The sequence below is a fragment of the Piliocolobus tephrosceles genome, chromosome 4 (genome assembly GCF_002776525.5).
Source record: "Piliocolobus tephrosceles isolate RC106 chromosome 4, ASM277652v3, whole genome shotgun sequence".
Taxonomy (NCBI): domain Eukaryota; kingdom Metazoa; phylum Chordata; class Mammalia; order Primates; family Cercopithecidae; genus Piliocolobus; species Piliocolobus tephrosceles.
Genome location: NC_045437.1, coordinates 110,950,374 through 110,971,455, shown reverse-complemented (window position 1 = coordinate 110,971,455; position 21,082 = coordinate 110,950,374). Strand labels below are relative to the sequence as shown.

The 21,082-nt window shown below is 52.2% G+C and overlaps 1 protein-coding gene across 1 annotated transcript in view; it reads right to left on the bottom strand.

The window, feature by feature from the left end:
- The window catches only part of TBC1D9B (TBC1 domain family member 9B), a 44,825-nt gene that overhangs the window by 16,487 nt on the left and 7,256 nt on the right, over positions 1-21,082 (bottom strand). The window contains exons 4-11 of the mRNA XM_031935505.1: positions 17,006-17,234; positions 15,832-16,090; positions 14,024-14,231; positions 10,765-10,977; positions 2,195-2,356; positions 1,615-1,765; positions 715-1,060; positions 605-630 (exon numbers count right to left, since the gene is read on the bottom strand). Coding sequence (XP_031791365.1) covers positions 605-630; positions 715-1,060; positions 1,615-1,765; positions 2,195-2,356; positions 10,765-10,977; positions 14,024-14,231; positions 15,832-16,090; positions 17,006-17,234 — 1,594 coding nt within the window. The remainder of the gene's footprint in view (positions 1-604; positions 631-714; positions 1,061-1,614; positions 1,766-2,194; positions 2,357-10,764; positions 10,978-14,023; positions 14,232-15,831; positions 16,091-17,005; positions 17,235-21,082) is intronic.

The following is a 21,082-nucleotide window of genomic DNA, read 5'->3' as shown; positions in this document are numbered from 1 at the left end:
CTGTCACCCAGGCTGGAGTGCAGTGGTACGATCTCGGCTCACTGCAAGCTCCTCCTCCCAGGTTCACACCATTCTCCTGTCTCAGTCTCCCAAGTAACTGGGACTACAGGCGCCCGCCAGCTCGCCCGGCTAATTTTTTGTATTTTTAGTAGAGACGGGGTTTCACCATGTTAGCCAGGATGGTCTCGATCTCCTGGCCTTGTGATCTGCCCACCTCGGCCTCCCAAAGTGCTGGGATCACAGGTGTGAGCCACCGCGCCTGGACCGAAATAAAGGAAATTCTGACACATTCATATGACATGGATGACCCTTGAGGATATCATGCTAAGTGAAATAAGCCAGGCACAGAAAGGCAAATACTGTATTATTTCACATATATGAGACACAGTCGTCCAATTCATAGTAATGGAAAGTAGAACAGTGGTTGCTATGGTGGTTGGGGCATGTTTAATGGGCACAGAGCTTTGGTTTTGCAAGATGAAAAGAGGTCTGGGGATGGATGGTGGTGACGAGTGCACTACAGCGTGAATGTGCTTAAAGCACTGAGCTGTACACTTAAAAATGGTGAACATGGGAAATTTTATGTTCTGTATACTTATTTTACCAAACACATAAAACAATAGAATGCTGCTGGGACTCAGACAAAAGTAGCAAGAGGACAACTTCTATTTGGCATGGGGATGAGATGAGCAAGTAATACTGTTTTTAAATTACGTCTTTTTCTGCAGCTGGGCTCCTTCCTTGGGACATGAGGCAGGGTCACCACACAGGCCTGGGACCACAGGGACCTGCTCCTGTGAGCCTCTGGTGGCAGATGCTGTCTCTGGACCCGTCAGGCCCCTTACCTGGCAGTAGCCGATGGTGGGGTTTCGGAAGGCATAGGCGGTCAGCACCCGCCGGAGGGCAGCAATCCCGAGCTCGTTCTGGAAGGCAGGGTGCTCGGGCATGGAGCGGTGCAGGTCTCGCTCGATCTCCTCCGTGGCCAGGCTATACTTCCCAGTGGACTTCTCCACCAGCTCAGCATAGTAGCCGGGGTGAGTCACCATCTCATTCCAGGCCCCTGGGGAGACACGGGTGCCGGCTGTCTCTGTCCTTCTTCTGGTACTTTGGGGGCAGTAACAGGGCAGGTTGGAGATACCGGTGGCCCACAGAGGAGAGGTGGGACTTGGGGTCAAGCACAAGCTGCGAGGCAAGCTTTCCCTTGTGCTCCCGGGGAGGCTGTTCTACCCGAAAGTTCCAGTGGCTGACTTGCCTCCTCCAGAAACCACGGGTGTGAATGCTGTCAGAGCCCGTCTCAAGGAAAGAGGCCTCTAGGGGACCTGTTTCCCTCCCACTGTGGGCGGGAGGGCACCACCCGGCCAGCAGAGTGCCTGGCCCCCAGCCTCTGTCCCTCGGGATGCTCCTCCTGGTTGGGCCCCTGGCCAGGGCCCAGAGCCCGGCTCCCGGCCATGTGAAAGTTGGGAGCTGCTGCCTGGCCAGCTTAGGAGGTGGAGGTTGCAGTGAGCTGAGATTGCATCGGTTCAGGCCGGCTCAGGACCAGATGAGCTCACACGGAGAGAGCTTGGGGGCCGTGACTGGCTGAGCTGAGGCTGGGGGTGGCTGCCTCCCACTCACCGGAGAAGAGGAGCCACAGTTCTCCCCGGAGGCTCTCAGGGATGCCCTTCAGGACCAGTGCCCGTGTCTTGGCTGTGCGGTACATGCACACGCCGCGCCCATACTCGAAGAAGTGGATGTGCCAGGATTCCTCTTTCATCTTCTCCTTGGCCTGAGGGAAAAGCGTATCAGGGAGCCGGGGGCCGACGCGCATCTGAGTGCCGAGGCCTAGGCCAGGCCGAAAGCCTCGTGGACACGCCAGACAGCGCCGGCCTGCAGGTGTGGCCTTCCTCACGATTCCCGGGAAAGACCAGGCCACGCTGAGCCACACCTCCCAAGGCTCAGGAGACCGGCTCCTCAGCGGGAGGGCCCTTCCCTTCAGAGGCCTGGAGCCCGTGGCAAACAGCACCACCGAGCAGGTCAGTGGAGCCCCCGAGAGAGTGCCTGCTCCGCCCACGCTGCCAGGGTGCAGCCTGGATGGGCACTGCCCAGTGGTCAGCCTAGGGCCCTGAGGGAAGGCACAGGCCCAGGACTGGATCCAGCTTTCCTCCTGAGGGCTCCGCTCTGGACGGAGGCTGGAGTGCCGGCGCTCAGGGCTCACCCCCTTGGCTCCAAGGTCCTCCATGGGCGAGTTTTTCTGGAAGAGCTTGAGCAGGCCCTGGGATGCGGTTGGCACCTCCTGCACACAGAAGCTCTGTCGGCTGCTGAGGGGAGAGGCTGGGCTGGCAGGCTGCTCTGGCACCTCCTGAGGAGCTGGGGAAGACTAGAAAATAAAACAGGGAAGGGGACGCCTGACAACTGTGCTGCCGGGCAGCCTCTGATGCGCCGTCCACCCAGAGCTGGACCAGGGTCTGGTGCAGAAAGGGCCACGGGGGCGAGCGGCGCATGAAGAGCCTGTGTGGTTGGGCAGGAGGCTGTGGCTGCAGCTCCGCCCTCAGCTCTTCTCTGGCTGCTGGACACCGAGTCCTCAGCAACCAAACCCACCCTCACCAGCGAGTCAGTCTCAGGGAGTGAATTCTGGGCTCACCCTGTGGGGCCCTTTTCTGAGGGAGGTCAATGTAACGAACAGGAGAGGCCCTGTCCTAACATGGAGGCACATCCCTGCCCACTCTTGGGCCCATGCTTCTTGGGCTGCACAGAGGGTTGGGCGATGGCCTGTGATGTTGGTCTGGGCTCAGGGTGGGTTTGGGGTGACTGCGTCACTCAGCTGCCACCAAGGAAATGAGTGGCCCTTCTGCAGGAGTGTTGGGATAACCCAGGGAGCACGCAAGGCCTGCTGCTGCCATCATGGTGCCACACGGGCCTAAGAGTGATGCTGTCTTGGCAGAAAGCAAAGTCCAGTGTGGGAGAGCCCAGCACGACTGGGGCCAGCTGACTGCCTGAGCTTCTTGGCTCTGCAGGTGGTAGACTCCCCATGGTGGACTCCGGCCTGGGCTGGGCCCTCTGTCCCTCACACCCTCCCGCTGGCTCTGGTCCCGTGGTCATGGTCCCACTGCACCCAGGGATGGGGCAGCAGCCAACATGCTGGGCGCCCTCCTAAGACACTTCATATTCTGCCTTTTTTGAGAGAACCCTGATCTTGACTGTGCTGATGGCTTCATGGGGGTATATGTGTTAAAACGTACCAAATTGTATTCCTTAAATATGTACAGTGTATTGCATATCAATTTTACCTCAATAAAGTTATTAATATAAAAGGAAAAAAGAAAAAAAAAGAGAGAGAACTCTGCTAGGTTCACACCCACAGTCTACCCTTCCGCCCCCCATGATGTTACAGAAATGGCTTTTGGGTCCACTTAAACAAATGTTTACGACGAGCCGCCTGAATCCAGTGGGCACAGCCCCAGTGCAGACCGACTGCCTGCCTGGAGATCCTGCTTCCCACCTGAGCTCCCCCAGAGGGACTGACTAGGACACACATGGGCTTGCAGGCTGTGAGGTGCCTTGCAGGATCACAAATCTTAGTGCCAGGGAAGGAGCCAGACCGCCAGGTGTGTGCTGCACAGCAGACGCGTGCTCCCGGTGAGGCGGCAAGCGTGACACCGAGCTTGGGGACCAGGTTGCTTTCTGCAGAAGCTTGGCTCAGGTCCCGCCTTACATTCAGGCTCACTGGCCTCAGGTGGGCTCTCAGAGCTGCCTGGGATCCTATGTATTCCTAGTCCAGTCCTCCCTGCTTCCCCGAGGTAACCACCTCACATAAACCTCCAAAACCACCTGCCATCCTTGCATCCCACTGAACCACACTTCTTCCTGTTAAACTGAGCACATGGCAACAATCTGAGCCCTCCACAGGTGACTGCCAGCCTGCCCACCCACCTGCCTGCACCTGGACCCCATCCCCTGCCTTCTCTGCAAGAGTCACTGTCCAGCACAGAATTACACTGTTATTCCCCTAAAGGCCACCCCCACTTCACCTGGGTGTTGTTCACATGTTATGCTCACTCTGCGAAGATTCATCCAGTTGTACACTGTATGTGTACTTCTGGATATGTATGTTAAACTTCAGTTAAAATTCTAGCCCTCCCAAAAGTTACCTCATTACTTTCTGCTGACCTTCACACAAAACTTCTTGAAAGAGATGCTTAATCTCACTGTCTCCTTTCTCCAAGTTTTTTCCCCTGTGTCAAAAAGTGTATATTTATACTGTAATACTTTTATGCTAATACCATTATATAGTTCCCTTAGTCCTCTCTTTTTAAGATGTCAATTCCCTACTATAAGCAATATTGAAATTAGCTAGTAGGCCTTTTCTTCCCACTTTCCTCCCTCTCTGCCAACATCTGATCAAAAGGATATACTTTTAATTAATAAGGCAATCAGTGAGCTTACTCTACTTTCCATATACCTTCCTTTTTTTTTTGAGATGGAGTCTTGCTCTGTCACCCAGGCTGGAGTATGGAGGTGCAACCACCACCTCCTGGGCTCAGGCAATTCTCCTGCCTCAGCCTCCCAAGTACCTGGGATTACAGGTGTGCGCCACCATGCCCGGCTAATTTTTGTATTTTTAATAGAGACGCGGTTTCACCATGTTGGCCAGGCTGGTCTCAAACTCCCTACTACAGGTGACCTGCCTACCTCGGCCTCCCAAAGTGTTGGGATTACAGGCGTGAGCCACCAAGCCCAGCCTCATATACCTTCCTGATCTCAGGTTTTGATTGTACTATGTCTCCATCATCAGAGACTATAACATTTACATACTGTCACCTCTATTCCTACTATCTAACCTTAATTCCACAGCTAAATATATTCAATGCTACCACCAGTCCTTATGCCCAAGCTGCTTCCATCACTCCTTGGTTGTCTGGAGTCTGTTCTACAGAAGCTGAGAGAGCCCCTGAATTCCTCTGCATGTTCTTTACAGCCTATGGTCTTTATACCTGAAGGTCAGTTCAGCTGGGTATAAAATCCTTGGGTCACAGCTTCTTTTACTGTGTATCTTAAAAATGTTACTTTGTATAATCTCAGCACTTTGGGAGGCTGAAGCAGGTGGATCACTCTAGGTCAGGAGTTCAAGACCAGCCTGGCCAACATGGTGAAATCTCAACCCCATCTCTACGAAAAACACAAACATTAGCCAGGCATGGTGAAATGCACATGTAGTCCCAGCTACTCAGGAGGCTGAGGGAAGAGATTGCATGAACCTGGGAGGCAGAGGTTGCAGTGAGCTGAGATTGTGCCACTGCACACCAGGAGACACCCCCCACCCAACCCCCACCAAAAAGTTACTCTAAAATGTTGCTACTGTATCACAAAGTCTGATACCTCTCTGAGGAGGAATCTCTCAGGATCTTGGTCCACTGTAACCTCCATCTCCCACCTCCTGGGTTCAAGTGATTCTTGTGCCTCAGCCTCCTGAGTAGCTGGGATTCCAGGCATGTGCCACCACACCTAGCTTATTTTTGTATTTTTAGTAGAGACAGTTTCACCATGTTGGCCAGACTGGTTTTGAACTTCTGGCCTCAAGTGATCTGCCTGCTTTGGCCTCCCAAAATGCTGGGATTACAGTTGTGAGTCACTGTGCCCAGCCTGAACTAATTTTTAGATCTTTAAAATCGAATAGTTTTATGAGATTATATGTCAATACTGACTCTTTTGTGTTGATTTTTCTAGACATTCAATGTGCCCTTCCACTATACAAGTTCAAGCTTATTTTCTAAGTTTTCCTGAATCATGGTGTCTATTACCTGTTATTCCACCGCTTTTCTTTGGGAAGGGTGACACTACAATTACACGTAAGTTGGATCTTCTTTGCCTGACTTCTTTATCCCTTCTCTGGACAATTTCTTCTCTATTTGTTTGAGTCTTGTCTGACTCCATTTTTCTCTGGTCTCTTCCTTATTTACCTTAATGTATTTTCATTCTTGTGTTCCTGATTTTCATTTCAGAAACATGTGTTTTTTTTATTTCCTCCTGAGTCCTGTCAACTCTCTTCATATTTTTCTGTTGACTAGCCACTTTTAACCTGAGCTTTCTAAACATTTTTAATTTATACCATTCTTTAGTAGTTTCTATAGTTTTTCTAATTCCTTTGAGATCACTTGGAAACATCAGGACACAGTTTTCATCTGCCTGGAGGAATGTTTTTCTGGTGTGCTTTCATTATCTGTGGAAGGTTATCTGGTTCACTCTCTCCCTACAATATCTTTGTACAGGGTGTGATCAGCATCTTTTCCTGTTCTTTCAGCAGGATGTTCTATGTATGGGCGGTTGTGGGTCAGAGTAGCTTTCTGAACTCCACAGCTGGAGGAGCCGTTCCCTGCAGTGGTCGGTCTGTGTAGCCCTTGCTCCTGTACTTTCTAGGATCAGCCACCTCTTTCTTATATCTGAAGCTTTTCTCCTTTACCCCAAGTGTTCCTGCTCTGTTCAATCCCAGCCCTTTTTTTGCGGGGGTGGGCTCTTTTCTTTCAGAAGAGAAGTTTGTGTCAAGAGCATGGGCTTCCCTCACATTCCTGATCTTTCCTCAGCCATATAATATGTCAGGCAGCGATAAGGCTGTGGATAGAAATAAAGCAGGATTTTGTGCTTCCATTAATAAAAAAGCCTCCTCTATAAACTGGAGCCTGAGAAACCTTCCCCAGTCTCACTGGCTCTCTCAGATTCACTTGGTGAGGTTTCCATTTGCTGAGTAGTCTCTTGTGAGGGTTATTCTGGTGACTTCTGGATTCCTTGGCTCTTAGGACTGTCGGAGCCCCTCTTCCTTCCCGCCATTGCCTCAGCACAGCTACTGGCTCTGTGTCTGCACAGAGTCATGTCACAGTTGGTGGTCTGGCACCCATCTATGGTGCATAGTTGGTGCATAGAGCATAGCATGGAGGTTCCTCGAAATATTAAAAATAGAATTGCTATACAATCCAGCAATTCCACTCCAGGGTATGTCCCCAAAAGAACTGAAAGCAAAGATTCAAACAGACATCTGTACACCCATGTTCACAGCAGCGTTACTCATAGTAGCCATGAGGTGGAAGCAGTCCAAGTTTCAATGGATGAACAAAATGTGGCTTATCCATAAAATGGCATGTGATTCAGCCTTAAAAAAGAAATCTTAAGCATGCTACAACAAGAATGAACCTGGAGGACATCATGCTAAATGAAATAAGCCAGGCACAAAAGGGAAAATACTATATGCTTCCACTTATGTGCATTACCTAGAATAGATCAACTCAAAGAGTCAAAAGGTAGAATGGTGCTTGCTAGGGGCTGGGAGAGTGGGGACTGAGGAGTTACTGTTTAATGGGTTCAGAATTTCAGTTTTGCAAAATTGAAAAAGTTCTGTGGATGGATGGTGGTGACGGCATAACAATGTGAATGTACTTAATGGTAAATGTTGTTATGTGTGTTTTACCACAATAATATCTCCTGAATCTGACCCCTTCTTACCACCTACATTGCTCCTACCTTTGATGCTGGACTCTATCATCTTGTGCCCTGCTACTGTGGTGGCCTCCAGCCAGCCTCCTTGCTTCTACTCTTGCCACTCTCTAGTCCAGCACTGCCCCAGAGAGATGATAACAGCCACAAATGTAATTGTAAATTTTCTAGTAGCCACATTAAAAAGTCCTAAAATAAATTGAGATTAATTTTAACAATATATTTTACTTAATCTAATATATCCAAAATATTTGCATTTCAACAGGAATCAATTAAAAAATGATGGAGTGGCCAGGTGTGGTGGTTCACTCCTGTAATCCCAGCACTTCGGGAGGCTGAGGCAGGTGGATCATCGGAGGTCAGGAGTTCGAGACCTATCTGGCCAACATGGCGAAAACTTATCTCTACTAAAAATACAAAATTAGTTGGGCCTGGTGGTAGATGCCTGTAATCCCTGCTACTTGGGAGGCTGAGGCAGGAGAATCACTTGAACTTGGGAGGCAGAGGTTGCAGTGAGCCAAAACTGCTCCACTGCACTCCAGCTTGGGTGACAGAGCAAGACTCTGTCTCTCCAAAAAAAAAAAAAAAGGGAGATATTTTATGTTTTTCTTTTCATACTAAGTCTCCAAAACCCACATATAGTGAACACTTACCGTACATTTCCACTGGGACCTGCTGGGTTTCCAGTGCTCCACGGCCACACGTGGCTGCTGTACTACACGGGGCACCTCTAATCCACTGTCAACGTGGGCGGCCTCAGTAACCCCATTAACACGTAAACAGGTCCTGCCCTCCTCTGGTCATGACTCTTCACTGGCTTCTCATCTCACCTAGAGTCAAAGCTGCAGCACTCACAGGGTCTACGGACTTTCGGTAACTTGGCCTTCTGCCACCTCTCTGGTCTCACCTCCTACACCTGGTCAGTCTCCTAAGCCCTGGTCCCAGGAGCCCGTGCCATGCCCAATCCTGTCTCCCAGCTTGCTGTGCTCTCTGCCTCCAACACTCTGCCCCAGACACACTATGGCTGGTTCCTCTGCTTCTTTCAAGTTTCTCCTTCAGTGCTGCCTGATCAAAGAGGTCACCCATGAGTAACAGAGAGAAAATGGAGCCCCCTTCTTTCCTCTGGCACTCCTGATCCCCTCATCCTGCTTTATTTCAACCCACAGCCCTTATCACTGCCTGACATATTGTATGTTTATTTGCTTACTGTCTCCCTCACTGGAATATTAGCTCTAAGTGAACATGCACCCTGTCTGATGTGTTCACTGTTCTACTCCTGGGGCCTAGAATAGCAGCTGGCACCTAACAGGAATGCAATAAAATGTGTTTGCATACATGAAGCCAAGTGCCTGGGAGGGGCCAAGAGTGGTGCTTACTCAGCTTTCAGGAAGTGTGGGGCCTCATGGAGGCAGAGGAGGCTTGACCACCCTGTTCACTGCCCCTGCCACTCAATCCAACTTCACTCTTTCTTGAAATCCCAGATAAAGCCCAACCTCCTCCACACCTTTCTTAATATCTCCAATCCACACTGATTCCACCCACCCCTTCCCACCCACTCATCTATGTAGTAATTTATTTAGCATCTATTACTAGGGCGGACAATGTAAAGGCCTGCCTGGGCCAGACCACACACGGTTCTAGAGCACTGAGGACACATGCAGCCACAGCTCCCATGCCTGTTGCCCAATGAGACGGGGCCTGCAGGACTGGGCACTGATTTTTCCAGAGAAGCTGGAGCTGTGAATTTTTTTTTTTTTTTTTTGAGACAGAGTCTCGCTCTGTCGCCCCGGCTGGAGTGCAGTGGCCGGATCTCAGCTCACTGCAAGCTCCGCCTCCCGGGTTTATGCCATTCTCCTGCCTCAGCCTCCGAGTAGCTGGGACTACAGGCGCCCACCACCTCGCCTGGCTAGTTTTTTGTATTTTTTAGTAGAGACGGGGTTTCACCGTGTTAGCCAGGATGGTCTCGATCTGTGAATTTATATATGGACTCCTCTAATGGCCAAATGTTTTTGCAAATTCAGACTCAACAACAGGAGCAGCACATCCATCTTGTCACACCAGAAAGCAAGGAATCAAAGACGACCAGTGTTGTGCCCAGGGACTCTCAGGGCCAGCCCAGATGAACCCCTCTGGCCACATACAGAATAAGCATAGTGATTCCAGTGGAAAGACACACATCAAGTTGCTTAAATCCATACGTTCATAATTACAATAAAAAGTAAACCAAAAAACTCACTGGTCACATGTGGAAGGCACTAGAAAACCAACTCATCATTATTTTGACAACTGGAGAGTAAGAAGGAAGAGTAAAAGATGTATTCTGCCTTTCCTCTATGAACCGTGCCTGGGGTCAGCTTCCCTCTTTGGGAGAATTTCAGCTCCCAGATGAAAGGAGGAATGGAATGAGCGTGCCGCTGGCCGCTGGATCCAAGCATATTCTCAATGACAGACAGTAGCATAGAGAGGTGGCTGGTCGCCCGACATCTCTTGTTGGAAGTAAACAGCACCTTGAGCCTGCCCACAGGCAAACCGGCCAGAACCAAAATCAGCTGAGCCTGATTGTGATCATGGCTCTCGGTCTCACTGCTCAACCAACTTAAAGGAAACAGGGGACACAGGAGCTTGCTGCTAAATGCCTGCAGTGGATGCAATCAGCAAAATCAGACAATGAGAGACTATATGGCACAAGTTGCCGATTCTTTCAACAAAATACTGTGGAAGAATAAACAAGAACTAGGTGGAACAGAAGTCCATAGATTAAAGGGATTTAAGAGACCTATCAATCAACAGTGACATGTGTGACTTTTGTGTGTCTCAGTTCAAATAATCAAACCGCGAAAAGTACACGGGGAAGTGTGTACTTTTTTGATGTGTACAATATTTGATGATATTAAGGAATTATTAAGTTTGCTGGTACAATAGTGATATTGCAGTTCTACCAGCAAGAACTTCAGACTGAAAGCCTGGCAGGGAAGGCCATGAGAACAAAGCCGAAGTATATAGGCCTCCACAGTGTGGCTTTGCTCTCAGTGCAGCAGCAACGCAGAAAGGACGGCCAGAGAGGGTTCCTCATGGGCACTGGGCCCAGCAGGAGTGAGGAGTATCAGGGTGTGTGGCTAGGGGAGCGGAGAGGCTGTGATGTTGGTGGGCAGTCTGGGTCTGGGCTAGGGGTCTCTTGCCAGCTCCGACACATCAGCCCCTAGGTGGAGGCCCACAGCAGGCACCATGGGGTCAGGCTCCAGCGGGGAGGCTGACGCATGCCCTGGCTCTTCCTGACCCTGCTGCTCCCAAGGGAATTCTCACCTCTGTGCTAGGGTCCACAACGCTGGCTTTCCTGCTCCCAACGATACTGCCTGGCTGCTTGGATGGCGTTTTCTGGAGGAAGTCAGAGATCCTCTGAACCAAGAAATCACGGTCTTTCAGGTTGGCAAACAGGAATGTCATTTTGCTTTTGGTGCTGATGGACAGGGGGCTGGGCAGCACGCTGGAGCTGTCGGCTTTTTCGACAATGGTCACCTGAGAAGGTGGAAGAACTCTTTTTGGTGTCTGCATCTCAGGTCCTGCCGCTGGGCATGCTTTGTGAATGGCAGACTGTCATGCAGCTGTCCCCTCCTGGGCACAATGCAGTGAGTGGCCCGACTGCCCTCATATTCTGACTCTGCCACCCGCTGCACCTAACCCCGACCAAGCTGCCTGTGCCTCTAAGGTCCTGTTTTTCCTGTCGATGGGGATGAGCACACTGGCCGTGCAGGGCGGTTCTGAGGATGAGGATGTAAAGTGTTCAGCCCAGCTGCTGGCCTTCACTGGCTCTCAGAAGGCTGTCCTAAAGCAGGGCAAGCGGTCCCTTGCTTGTAGGACTGTCCCCTGCACTTGTTCCCAGGGAACACTTTTTGACAACAGGGGTCCTGGAGCTTGGCTCTGAACCCTTCTGAGGTGTGGAGGGCACAGGACAGGCTTTCAGCGGGCACCTCTGCAGAGCCCAAGGCCTGGCAGGGAGACGGACGAGGGATGCACCAGCTGAGCAGTTAGCAGGGGTGAGTGCTGGGAAGGGGGAAGGCTGGGTGGCCCCAGGGGAGGCGGCCACTGAGCTAAGACCTGGTCCAGCCAGGTGAGTGCTGGGGGAGATGGGTGGGGGCACAGCAGTCACCCTGCAGACGGGGGTAGGACTGCCTGAGGGAGGAAGAGAAGGCCAGAGAAGCCAGGACAGCATGACCGGGGACGCGGGTGGGAGTGTATGTGCACTTTTTATGTCTGTGTGTGAGCATATACATGGGGTGTGCCTGGGCGCAGGTCTGAGAGGGGGCAGAGGCGCACAGAAGGCCTCACAGGTCACAGGAGGGAGGTGGGAGAAGACACTAGAGGACTCTAAGCAGGTTGCCAACATGCTCTGACTGACATTTCAAATTTTGCTGGTTGCTGTGGGAGGATGTGTCGTAAAGGGGCTAAGTGTGTTGGGCCAGGTGTGGTAGCTCATGCCTGTAATTCCAACACTTTGGAAGGCTGAGGAGGAAGGATCACTTGAATCCAAAAGTTTGAGACCAGCCTGGGCAACAAGACGAACCCCTGTCTCTGTTAAAACAACAACAACAACAACAACAAAAAAAGATTGGTGTGGTGGCACACATCTGTTGTCCCAGCTACCTGGGAGGTTGAGGTGGGAGAATCACTTAAGCCCGGGAGATCGAGGCTGCAGTGAGCCATGATCACACCACTGCATTCCTGCCTAGGCAAGAGTGAGACCCTGTCTCAAAACAAAAACAAAAACAAAAAAAAAACAAAGTGGAGGTGGGGGTTAAGTGTGGTTAGGGAGTGGCTAAAGGAGATGATGGTGTCTTAGGTGGCAGCCATGGAGAGGAAGGGCTGAGCTCTGCGGGGTGAGCTGGCAAGACATGCTGTAGGCAGGACACAGGGAGGAGGGAAAGGTTGGAATCTAGGCTGATATGTGGTTTTTACCCGGGCAAAGGGTGGAAGAGGGGTCACTTCCCAAGGGAAGTATGGAAGGGCGTGGTTGGGAGTGAAATTCAAAAGCCCACTACACCCACAGCAGAGTGAGCTGCATGCGCAGGAGCCTGCAGGCTGGAACGGGGAGGAGCAGGTGTGTTGAGGGGTCAGCGTTGGCCGCCTCCACCCTGACCAGCTGCAGAGCTCATCACCAGAGCAAACTCAGCCCTCTAGTGTGGGCTAGTCCTGCTCCCCGAGCCTTCCAGTGTGGGTTAGTCCTGCTCCCCGAGCTCCACCAGGGTTCTACCATCTGAGATGTCAAAGGCCCAGCAGGAGAAATTCAAATGGAGCTTCAGGTGTCAGGATGACCCCTAGGCCCAGGGGCCAGGTCAGTACAGTGCCCGGGACAGATCCACAGGGCCCTAGTGCTAATAGAATGTGGGGTCCGGGTCACACCTGAGCCTCTCAACCTGGAGCTTTTAGAGCTGTGGCTCTTCTGAGTTCCTTCCCTCTGACTTCTCTTGGGGAAACCGAGGCAGCAACTCTCCCACACCTATTCTCAGCTACAGCTACACCTTGAGGGATTTGTGCAAATGGCAGGAAGGTCTTTAAGAGTCTCAGCTGGGCGCGGTGGCTCATGTCTGTAATCCCAGCACTTTGGGAGGCCGAGGTGGGCGGATCACAAGGTCAGGAGATCAAGACCATCCTGGCTAACACAGTGAAACCCCATCTCTACTAAAAATCCAAAAAATTAGCCGGGCGTGGTGGCAGATGCCTGTAGTCCCAGCTACTTGGGAGGCTGAGGCAGGAGAATGGCATGAACAGTGAGCCGAGATCACACCACTGCACTCCAGCCTGGGCAACAGAGCAAGACTCCATCTCAAGAATAAATAAATAAATACATAAATAAAAATAAAAGAATCTCACTTGCTCCTTCTTATAATTAAACAGTCAGTGCCCTGCTTGGCCACAAGGAAAAGGAGTCCTTGGGACCTATCCTGACTCAGTCTCATGTCTTCTATTTGGGCAAGGTGCCTTATCTTTGCTGTCCACACCCCTTCACTGTAGTGCAGGGCAGATGGCCTTATTCCCACCAGGGTCACTGTGGAAGCCCAAGAAGGAGCAAGTGAGAGCCAACGCCGCCCACAGGGGAGAGCCGACCTCTGGTGGCCTGCTGGAGCCCGAGCCACAGCCAAGGTGGTGTGTCCAGAGAGGACTGGTGAGGTGGCCTCTGAGAATGACATGTGGGACCGGTGCAGGAACAGGGTCCTTTAAGCCCAGCCACAGAGCAGTGCTTTGCCAAAATTCAACTGCAGGGCCCAGAAGGCAAGCCTGACGGAAACTCATGCACCCTGTCTCCACTAGGCAAGTGACTCGAGAGGGCAAGCAGTGTGCCCCCACCATGTTACCTGCCTCCCCCACAGGGCAGGTGCTTGTGGAGGGGCTCACTTGGCCTACATCCTCCACCTGTCCCATCACTGAGTGACATGTGGCTGTCTGGGCTACGGCCTCCTCCAAGATGCCCCTAGTAAGCCAGGGTAGAGCAGGACAGGCTGGTCCCTGAGCTGACTGACCCCTCAGGGATAGAAAGGCCCTGGCCTCTCAACTAGGGGATGCTGACCTCCCTCAGGGGTATGATGAGGTGGCACGCGTCCTCCTCCTTGCTGGCGAAGCAGATGTAGTTGTTGGAGATGAACATCTGGCCAGGGATGTGCAGTTTGTTGAACGGTGTCCACAGGGTGCAGCTCGTGTGGCCGTCCAGCCGCTCATCCCTGGGTAGCCGGAACGTGGCTCGGTAGCACTCATTCTTGGCTCGGGCGTCCAGATCTCTGGGGAAACAAGGTGGGAGGACAGGAGGAAAGGGGACAAAGTCAGGACCAGCACACTCTCAAGGAAGCCTTGGGGCCTCCCCAGGCCTGTTTCCACATGAGATTCAGGATCCCTGCGGTTCCCCCTGGAGGAAGTCATGCTCAGGGACCTTAGAGTTCAGTAGAAGATGCACGCTGAGTCACCAGGCAGAAGGTGAGACAGTCACATAACCAGCGGAGAGGTGGCCAGCAAGCAATGTGTCCTGAGACTGCTTTGCAAAGGACACCTAGACGCTGGCCTGGGCAATGTGCAACCCATCCCTCGGTACTGAAGGGCAGGCAGAGCCCAGAGCGTCTGCACTGGCCCCACTCAGATGGACGGCTCTGGGCAGCTCTTCCACCCTGGGCAGGCCTAACCCCAGGTTTCACCTTGAAGCCGAGGTGAGGAGCTCCCCACAGGGAGGTGTGGAGCTAAAACTAAAGCATGCGGCTGCTAACAGACGTGCACACCTGTGTATCTCATGGCTGTGACAGTGGCCTGGCCCAGGGCCCCACCCCTTAGGTAGCTCTGTTCACATAAACTCTCCCAGCCCCAAAGGGAGCCTCCTGCCTGGCCTGGGCTGCCGTGGCCTAAGCAGGGCCTGGCTGCACCCTCACCGGCAGTGCCAGCATGGCCACGCTCCATCTCTACTGTTCTTTCCAAAAGGTCCCATGGCCAACCAGCACCCACACCCCAAGGGCAACATGCTGGCACGATCTTCTGCTTCTGGGGGTGGACCCCAGAGTTTGGGCCTAGACCATAGTCTGTGGGTGCAATGCAGGAAATGGCCTGGTTGGAATGAGGTTGTTGAACACATGGGTGTGAATTTGGCTGTGCTCAGGTTGGCTGTGGGACCCAGGGAACCTCAGAGATCTTGGCCAGCCTCTTGAGTTTCTCATAGGCTACAACCTAGAAGCCCAAACACAAGTAGCCCGGGAGGGCCGGCTGCTATGATGTGTTCCCATCTATCAATCCTCTGGACAGGGCAGCAGGGACCTCAAACCCACACACGGCCCATCTCCTTGGCTGGCTTCAGACCCAGAGGTCTGCTTCCACATCAAACTCAGGACCCCTGGGGTCCCATGGCTGGGAGGGTCCTCTGGCCAGAGAGTCTGGGGATATACAGGAGAGCTGTCAATCACGGTGGGATGGAGGCCGTGCACTTGAGCCCAGATTCACCAAAGCCTTTCTGGGGGCGTCAGAGCACCTCAGCTGAGGTGGCTAGATCCTGGCTCCACTGCTCACTGAGGGACTTCAGGCAACTTACTTGACCTCTCCGTGCCTCAGCTTCCTTGTCTGATACCTAGGGATGGTAAGAGACCCTTCCCATCGTAGGGCCAAGAGGAATAAAGTGTGAAAAGCCTCCTCCCCAATAGTGGTCAGGACATCCCTGCTATCTCCTACTGCCTCTCTACACAGTACTGCAATGATCTGTTTATGGCTTCCCTCCCAAGTGGGGAGCCCATGAGGAGTAAATGTGGACACCTTCTCCAGGTCTATACACTTGGACAAGGCGGGTCCCAGGCAAGGTCAGCAAACCTGGCTCACATGAGCCCACCCCAGCCCTGGAGGGTAACGCACCGCTTCAGGGCTGAGATGTTCCTGTGTGGCCGGACAGGCCTGGGCAGGACCTTGTCCTCCAGGAAGCCCTCACTGTCCAGCAGCTGCCGCATGGCCAGGTTGGCCAACTGCTCCATGAGCTTGAAGGTCTCGCCGATGTTGAGGAACATGGAGAAGAAGAGCTCCTGGTTGCGCGTGTCCACACGGATGCTCTCGGGGAAGAGCAGGGTGGCGTTCTTCTCCAGACGCGTTATGTCCACCCACTGCACCACGAGGCTCACTGTGCCCACAGGGACAGACACACCGCGGGTTAGGACCTGGCAGGGTGAGGCTCCTGATGCCCATGTGTACCCCAGACCCACCCTAGGGAACTGCTCTCTGGGGGCAACACTTCCTGCATGCCCAGGCCTGGCTGGGCTGGGTCACGCCCTCCATGTGGAGGGACCAGGCCACTGAGGTGTCCACTGCCTTTCAGACCAACCACACACGGTGTCTGCCCCACCAGTGGCTGAAGGGGAAAGGAGCGAATGTGCAGAGGGGAACCACCAAGATCCACCCCGCAGCTCCCCTAAGTGGGAGCACACTGATGTGTGAACAGTCACAGCACAGCACGGCCAACACAAAGCAGGACCCAGCCCCTGCTGACGGGAGGTGACTGGCCACCTGGTTCTGACAGGTAAGTGGCAAGGGCAGGAGGGGGCACAGGGAGGCTGTGGGCTGAGGGAGACGAGGAGGGAGGAGGGCTTGGTGGGCTTGGGGATGGCTAAGACCTTGGGGGCTCTTTCTGGAGCTGCTGGGGAATCAGGCTCGCATCCTGTGGCCGGGGTGTCTGCAGAGAGGGACCTGCAGCAGATGAGGGCTGTGGCACACACCCAAGGCACTGCATGGCATGGAATCACCAGGAATTCGGGGCAGACGTGTGCCCAAATACGCCAGCTCAGCAGAAGAGGGCAGGGCAGGCATGTGGAGTCACCATGTGGAGAACCCTACTAGCGAGTGGTGGGCACGGTAAAAGCCGGCTGGGAGCAGGTGGATGCCTGGCCAAGGCTGGACAGTCCCACCCTGGACTGCGAAGGTGGCATTTGGGTTTCAGGGAGATCCCTCTGGTAGCCATGTGGGGATGGAGAATCTGGAGGCTGAGGGCAGGGAGGGGCTGAAGGTGTGGGGGCTGGGGCACACTGAGGGGCTAGCTCACCTTCCTTCCCCAGCAGGAAGGAGTAGAAGCACAGGTGGTTGACCGTCAGGTAGAGCCAGCCCTGCCGGGGCACGCGGCCCTTCCAGTAGCTGCAGGAGTAGTAATTCACCAGCTTCTCGCCCTCAGGCATCCCAAACTGCTTCCGCATCTTCAGCTCAGCCTCCTTGAACTTCCCAGGGTCCTCGTCTCCCTGGGGCTGCAGGTTCTTGTTCTCTTCTGCGATGATGCCCTGGAGGAAGACAAGAGGACAAGAGCTTGCCCTGCACAGTCCTGGACAGGTCACAGCATGGAGCAGAGAGGCCCCGGGAACCCAGGACCCATGGACCTTGGTCTACGGGCTACAGGCACAGGTGGGAACAGTCAGCGGCTCTTGCTGGGTTGCAGTCAAGGCACACGGATGACAGATGCTGTCTGTGTGACTCTCCAGATAAAGCTCCTGCAATTCCCTGAACTACTGTCATCACCAGCTGTGAGCAGAGACTTTAAAAAAAAATTAAGACAGGGTCTCACTGTCACCCAAGCTGGAGTGCAGCCTCAACCCAACAGCTGAAGCCATCTTCCTGCCTCAGCCTCCCGAGTAGGTGGGACTACAGGTGTACTCCACCACACCTGGCTAATTTTGTACTTTTTGTAGAAATGGGGTTTTGCCATGTTGCCCAGGCTGGTCTCAAACTCCTGGGTTCAAGTGATCTGCCCGCCTCAGCCTCCCAAAGTGCTGGGATTATGGGAGTGAGCCACTGTGTCTGGCCTGACACTTTTAAAATGAACATTTCAGTTATTTTCATGTAAAATTACTGAAACATACTATCCATAAACATGGCAAAAAATGCATATAGTAGAAAACTGTATTCAGTGAAAAGGGAATCTTTTCTGGCCCTCTGTAGTGACTTTCCTGATTCCTTTCAGACATGCAAACACCGATGGATTCACAAGCAAATGTGTGTTTTCCTCTTTCCCCCTTTATTTGCCCAAATGGGATCACCCCACAGCTCTGTTCTGTAAAGTGCTTCTCTTATCACATCCTGGAGGACGTTCTGAACTTGACCCCCTGTATGCCGGGGGCCTCCCGCCTCTTGGCTCTGCACACAAACCAGCAGCAGGGCCCACAGGTTCAGGGCCTGTCCTTACTCCTTCATGCTGCTGGCATTGTTGCAGGGCTCAGTGTGCCCAGACAACCCCCTGGGCCACAGAGCCAGCCCCAAGCCTCCTGGGGTAAAACAGGTCCTCTAGTAGTGCCGTCAGCTCAAAATGTACACGCTGATTTTCTAGAAAGACAATTACAGGATAAACTAAAGTAAGTCAAGGTCAGTGCTGGTGGCTGGGCCACCTCCCATCCCTCTGTTCACGGGCAGTGAGGACAGCCACGAGTCTAGGTGAGGACTGAAAGGTGGGGTCTGTTCTGATTTCTTCTATTTCTCAGAGTAGCCAGGGAAGGAAACTAGAATATGCCATCCCAAAATATGCATTTTTGACATAAGAAGTATTTTGAGTTGAAGACAAGTAAGTAGCAGCAAACACAGGAAAAGCTCTCTCTGCTCTCCCCCTTTCTGCCTAAAAGCTGGATATACATTCTCCTTTACTGGAGACAATTCTAGATTCCTATCAGCCCTGAGATGACACCGCAGGCATCTGCAAACAAACCTGACTCCATTAGTTTCATCCCATGTATTTATCTTCTCACAGTTTCTTGCCCTTGGAAGCCTAAGCTGTTTCCTCTGTCCTGTTACTGCTCTTTAAGTAGACTGTTCCTGTGTTAAGAGGCTGTATAAACCCAATTCTAACTAAACTTCTGAGTTACCCATCCACGTTTCTCCCATGAATATATGAGATACACACATTAGTAAACTTCTGTTTTTCTCTTGTTAATCTGTCTTCTCTAACAGAGCCCCAGCCAAGAACCTAAATGGGGAGAAGAAAAAAGGGTTTTTCTTTCCTTCCACCAGTGCTACCGCAGTTGCGATCTAAACATCCCTCTCCAAAGTGCTGGGATTACAGGTGTGAGCCATAGTGCCTAGCCAAATTTGTGTTCTTTTAAGCCACTAAGTTTATGGTAATTTGTTGCAGAAGCAACTGGAAACTAATAAATATTATTCTAATAAAGTGTCCATTTTGTCTAAATTCTTCTTTTTTTTTTTTTAGACAGGGTCTCGCTCTGTTGCCCAGGCTGGAATGCAGTGGTGCAATCTCGGCTCACTGCAACCTCTGCCTCCCAGGTTCAAGCAATTCTTGTGCCTCAGCCTCCCAAATAGGTGGGATTATACGAGTGCACCACTATGCCCAGCTAATTTTTTGTATTTTTAGTAGAGACAAGGTATTGCTATGTTTGCCAGGCTGGTCTTAAACTCCTGGCCTCAAGTGATCCACCTGCCTTAGCCTCCCAAAGTGCTGGGATTATGGGTGTGAGACACCATGCCAGCCCCATTTTGTCTAAATTCTTAAAGGTACTGGTTTAAGGCTGTTTTGTCATCCTCTCTCCTTAGAGCTTTGCTTTTTTACAGATGCTCTTCACAGCGTATTTTGAGACAGAGTCTCGCTCTGTTGCCCAGGCTGCAGTGCAGTGGCACAATCTCAGCTCACTGCAAGCTCTGCCTCTCGGGTTCACGCCATTCTACTGCCTCAGTCTCCTGAGTAGCTGGGACTACAGGTACCCACTACCACACCTGGCTAATTTTTTTGTATTTTTAGTAGAGACGGGGTTTCACCGTGTTAGCCAAGATGGTCTCGATCTCCTGACCTCGTGATACGCCCACCTCGGCCTCCCAAAGTGCTGCGATTGCAGGCGTGAGCCACTGCACCTGGCCGAGCCTTCCTTCTTTTGTAAGATTGAAGGCTTTAAATTTCCTTCTGTGTATTGCTCTCACTGCATTCCACACATCCTGACATGCAGTAGTATTTCAATCATTTCCTTTTTTTTTTTTTTTTGAGATGGAGTCTTGCTCTGTTGCCCAGGCTGGAGTGCAGTGGTGTGATCTCGGCTCACTGCAACTTCTGCCTCCTAAGTCCAAATGATTCTCCTGCCTCAGTCTCCCAAGTAGCTGGGACTACAGGCGCACACCACCATGCCCAGCTACTTTTTAAATATTTTTAGTAGAGGGGGGTTTCGCCATGTTGGCGAAGGACAGCTGGTCTCGAACTCCTGACCTAAAGTAATACGCCCGTCTTGGCTTCCCAAAGTGCTGGGATTACAGGTGTGAGCCACCGCACCTGGCCTCAATTCTAAATATTTTCTAATTTCCATTTATTCCTTGGCCTATGAGTCATTTAGAGTTTTTTCTGCTGATGCGTTTTTCGGGCCTGGCATATGGGAGGCAGTGATTAATGCCACAACGACTATTACTATCACCGCCCAATTGCTCTCCAGAGAGTAAAGGTTTGCTTCTACTCTCTCCACCTGTTTTCCTGGAGATAGAGGCAACGAGGTCTCCACTTGAACCCCAAAGTGCACCGAGAAGAGCTGAGAAACTTGGTAATGTCTGTCCAGGCACGGGAAGTTCTGGTATCAGGGATACACAAGGGCCTGCCCAAAGCAACTTTGTACTACACGACTGTGACCTAGTAAGAGCCCTCCCATGACTCCAACTTAAGGAAATAACCTAACAGAAAGGACAAGACATATACATTCAGGCCAGGTGCGATGACTGACGCCTGTAACCCCAGAACTTTGGCAGGCCAGCCAAGGTGGGTGGATCACTTGAGACCAGCCTGGCCAACATGGCAAAATCCCATCTCTACTCCTTTTTTTTTTTGAGACAGAGTCTTGCGCTGTCACCCAGGCTGGAGTGCAGTGGCACGATCTTGGCTCACTGCAAGCTCCGCCTCCCGGGTTCACACCATTCTCCTGCCTCAGCCTCCTGAGTAGCTGGGACTACAGGCACCCGCCACCATGCCCGGCTAATTTTTTTGGTATTTTTAGTAGAGACAGGGTTTCACTGTGTTAGCCCGGATGGTCTCGATCTCCTGACCTCGTGACCCACCCACCTCAGCCTCCCAAAGTGCTAGGATTACAGGCGTGAGCCACCACGCCCAGCCTTTTTTTTTTTTTTTTTTCCTTTCTGAGATGGGGTCTCACTTTGTTGC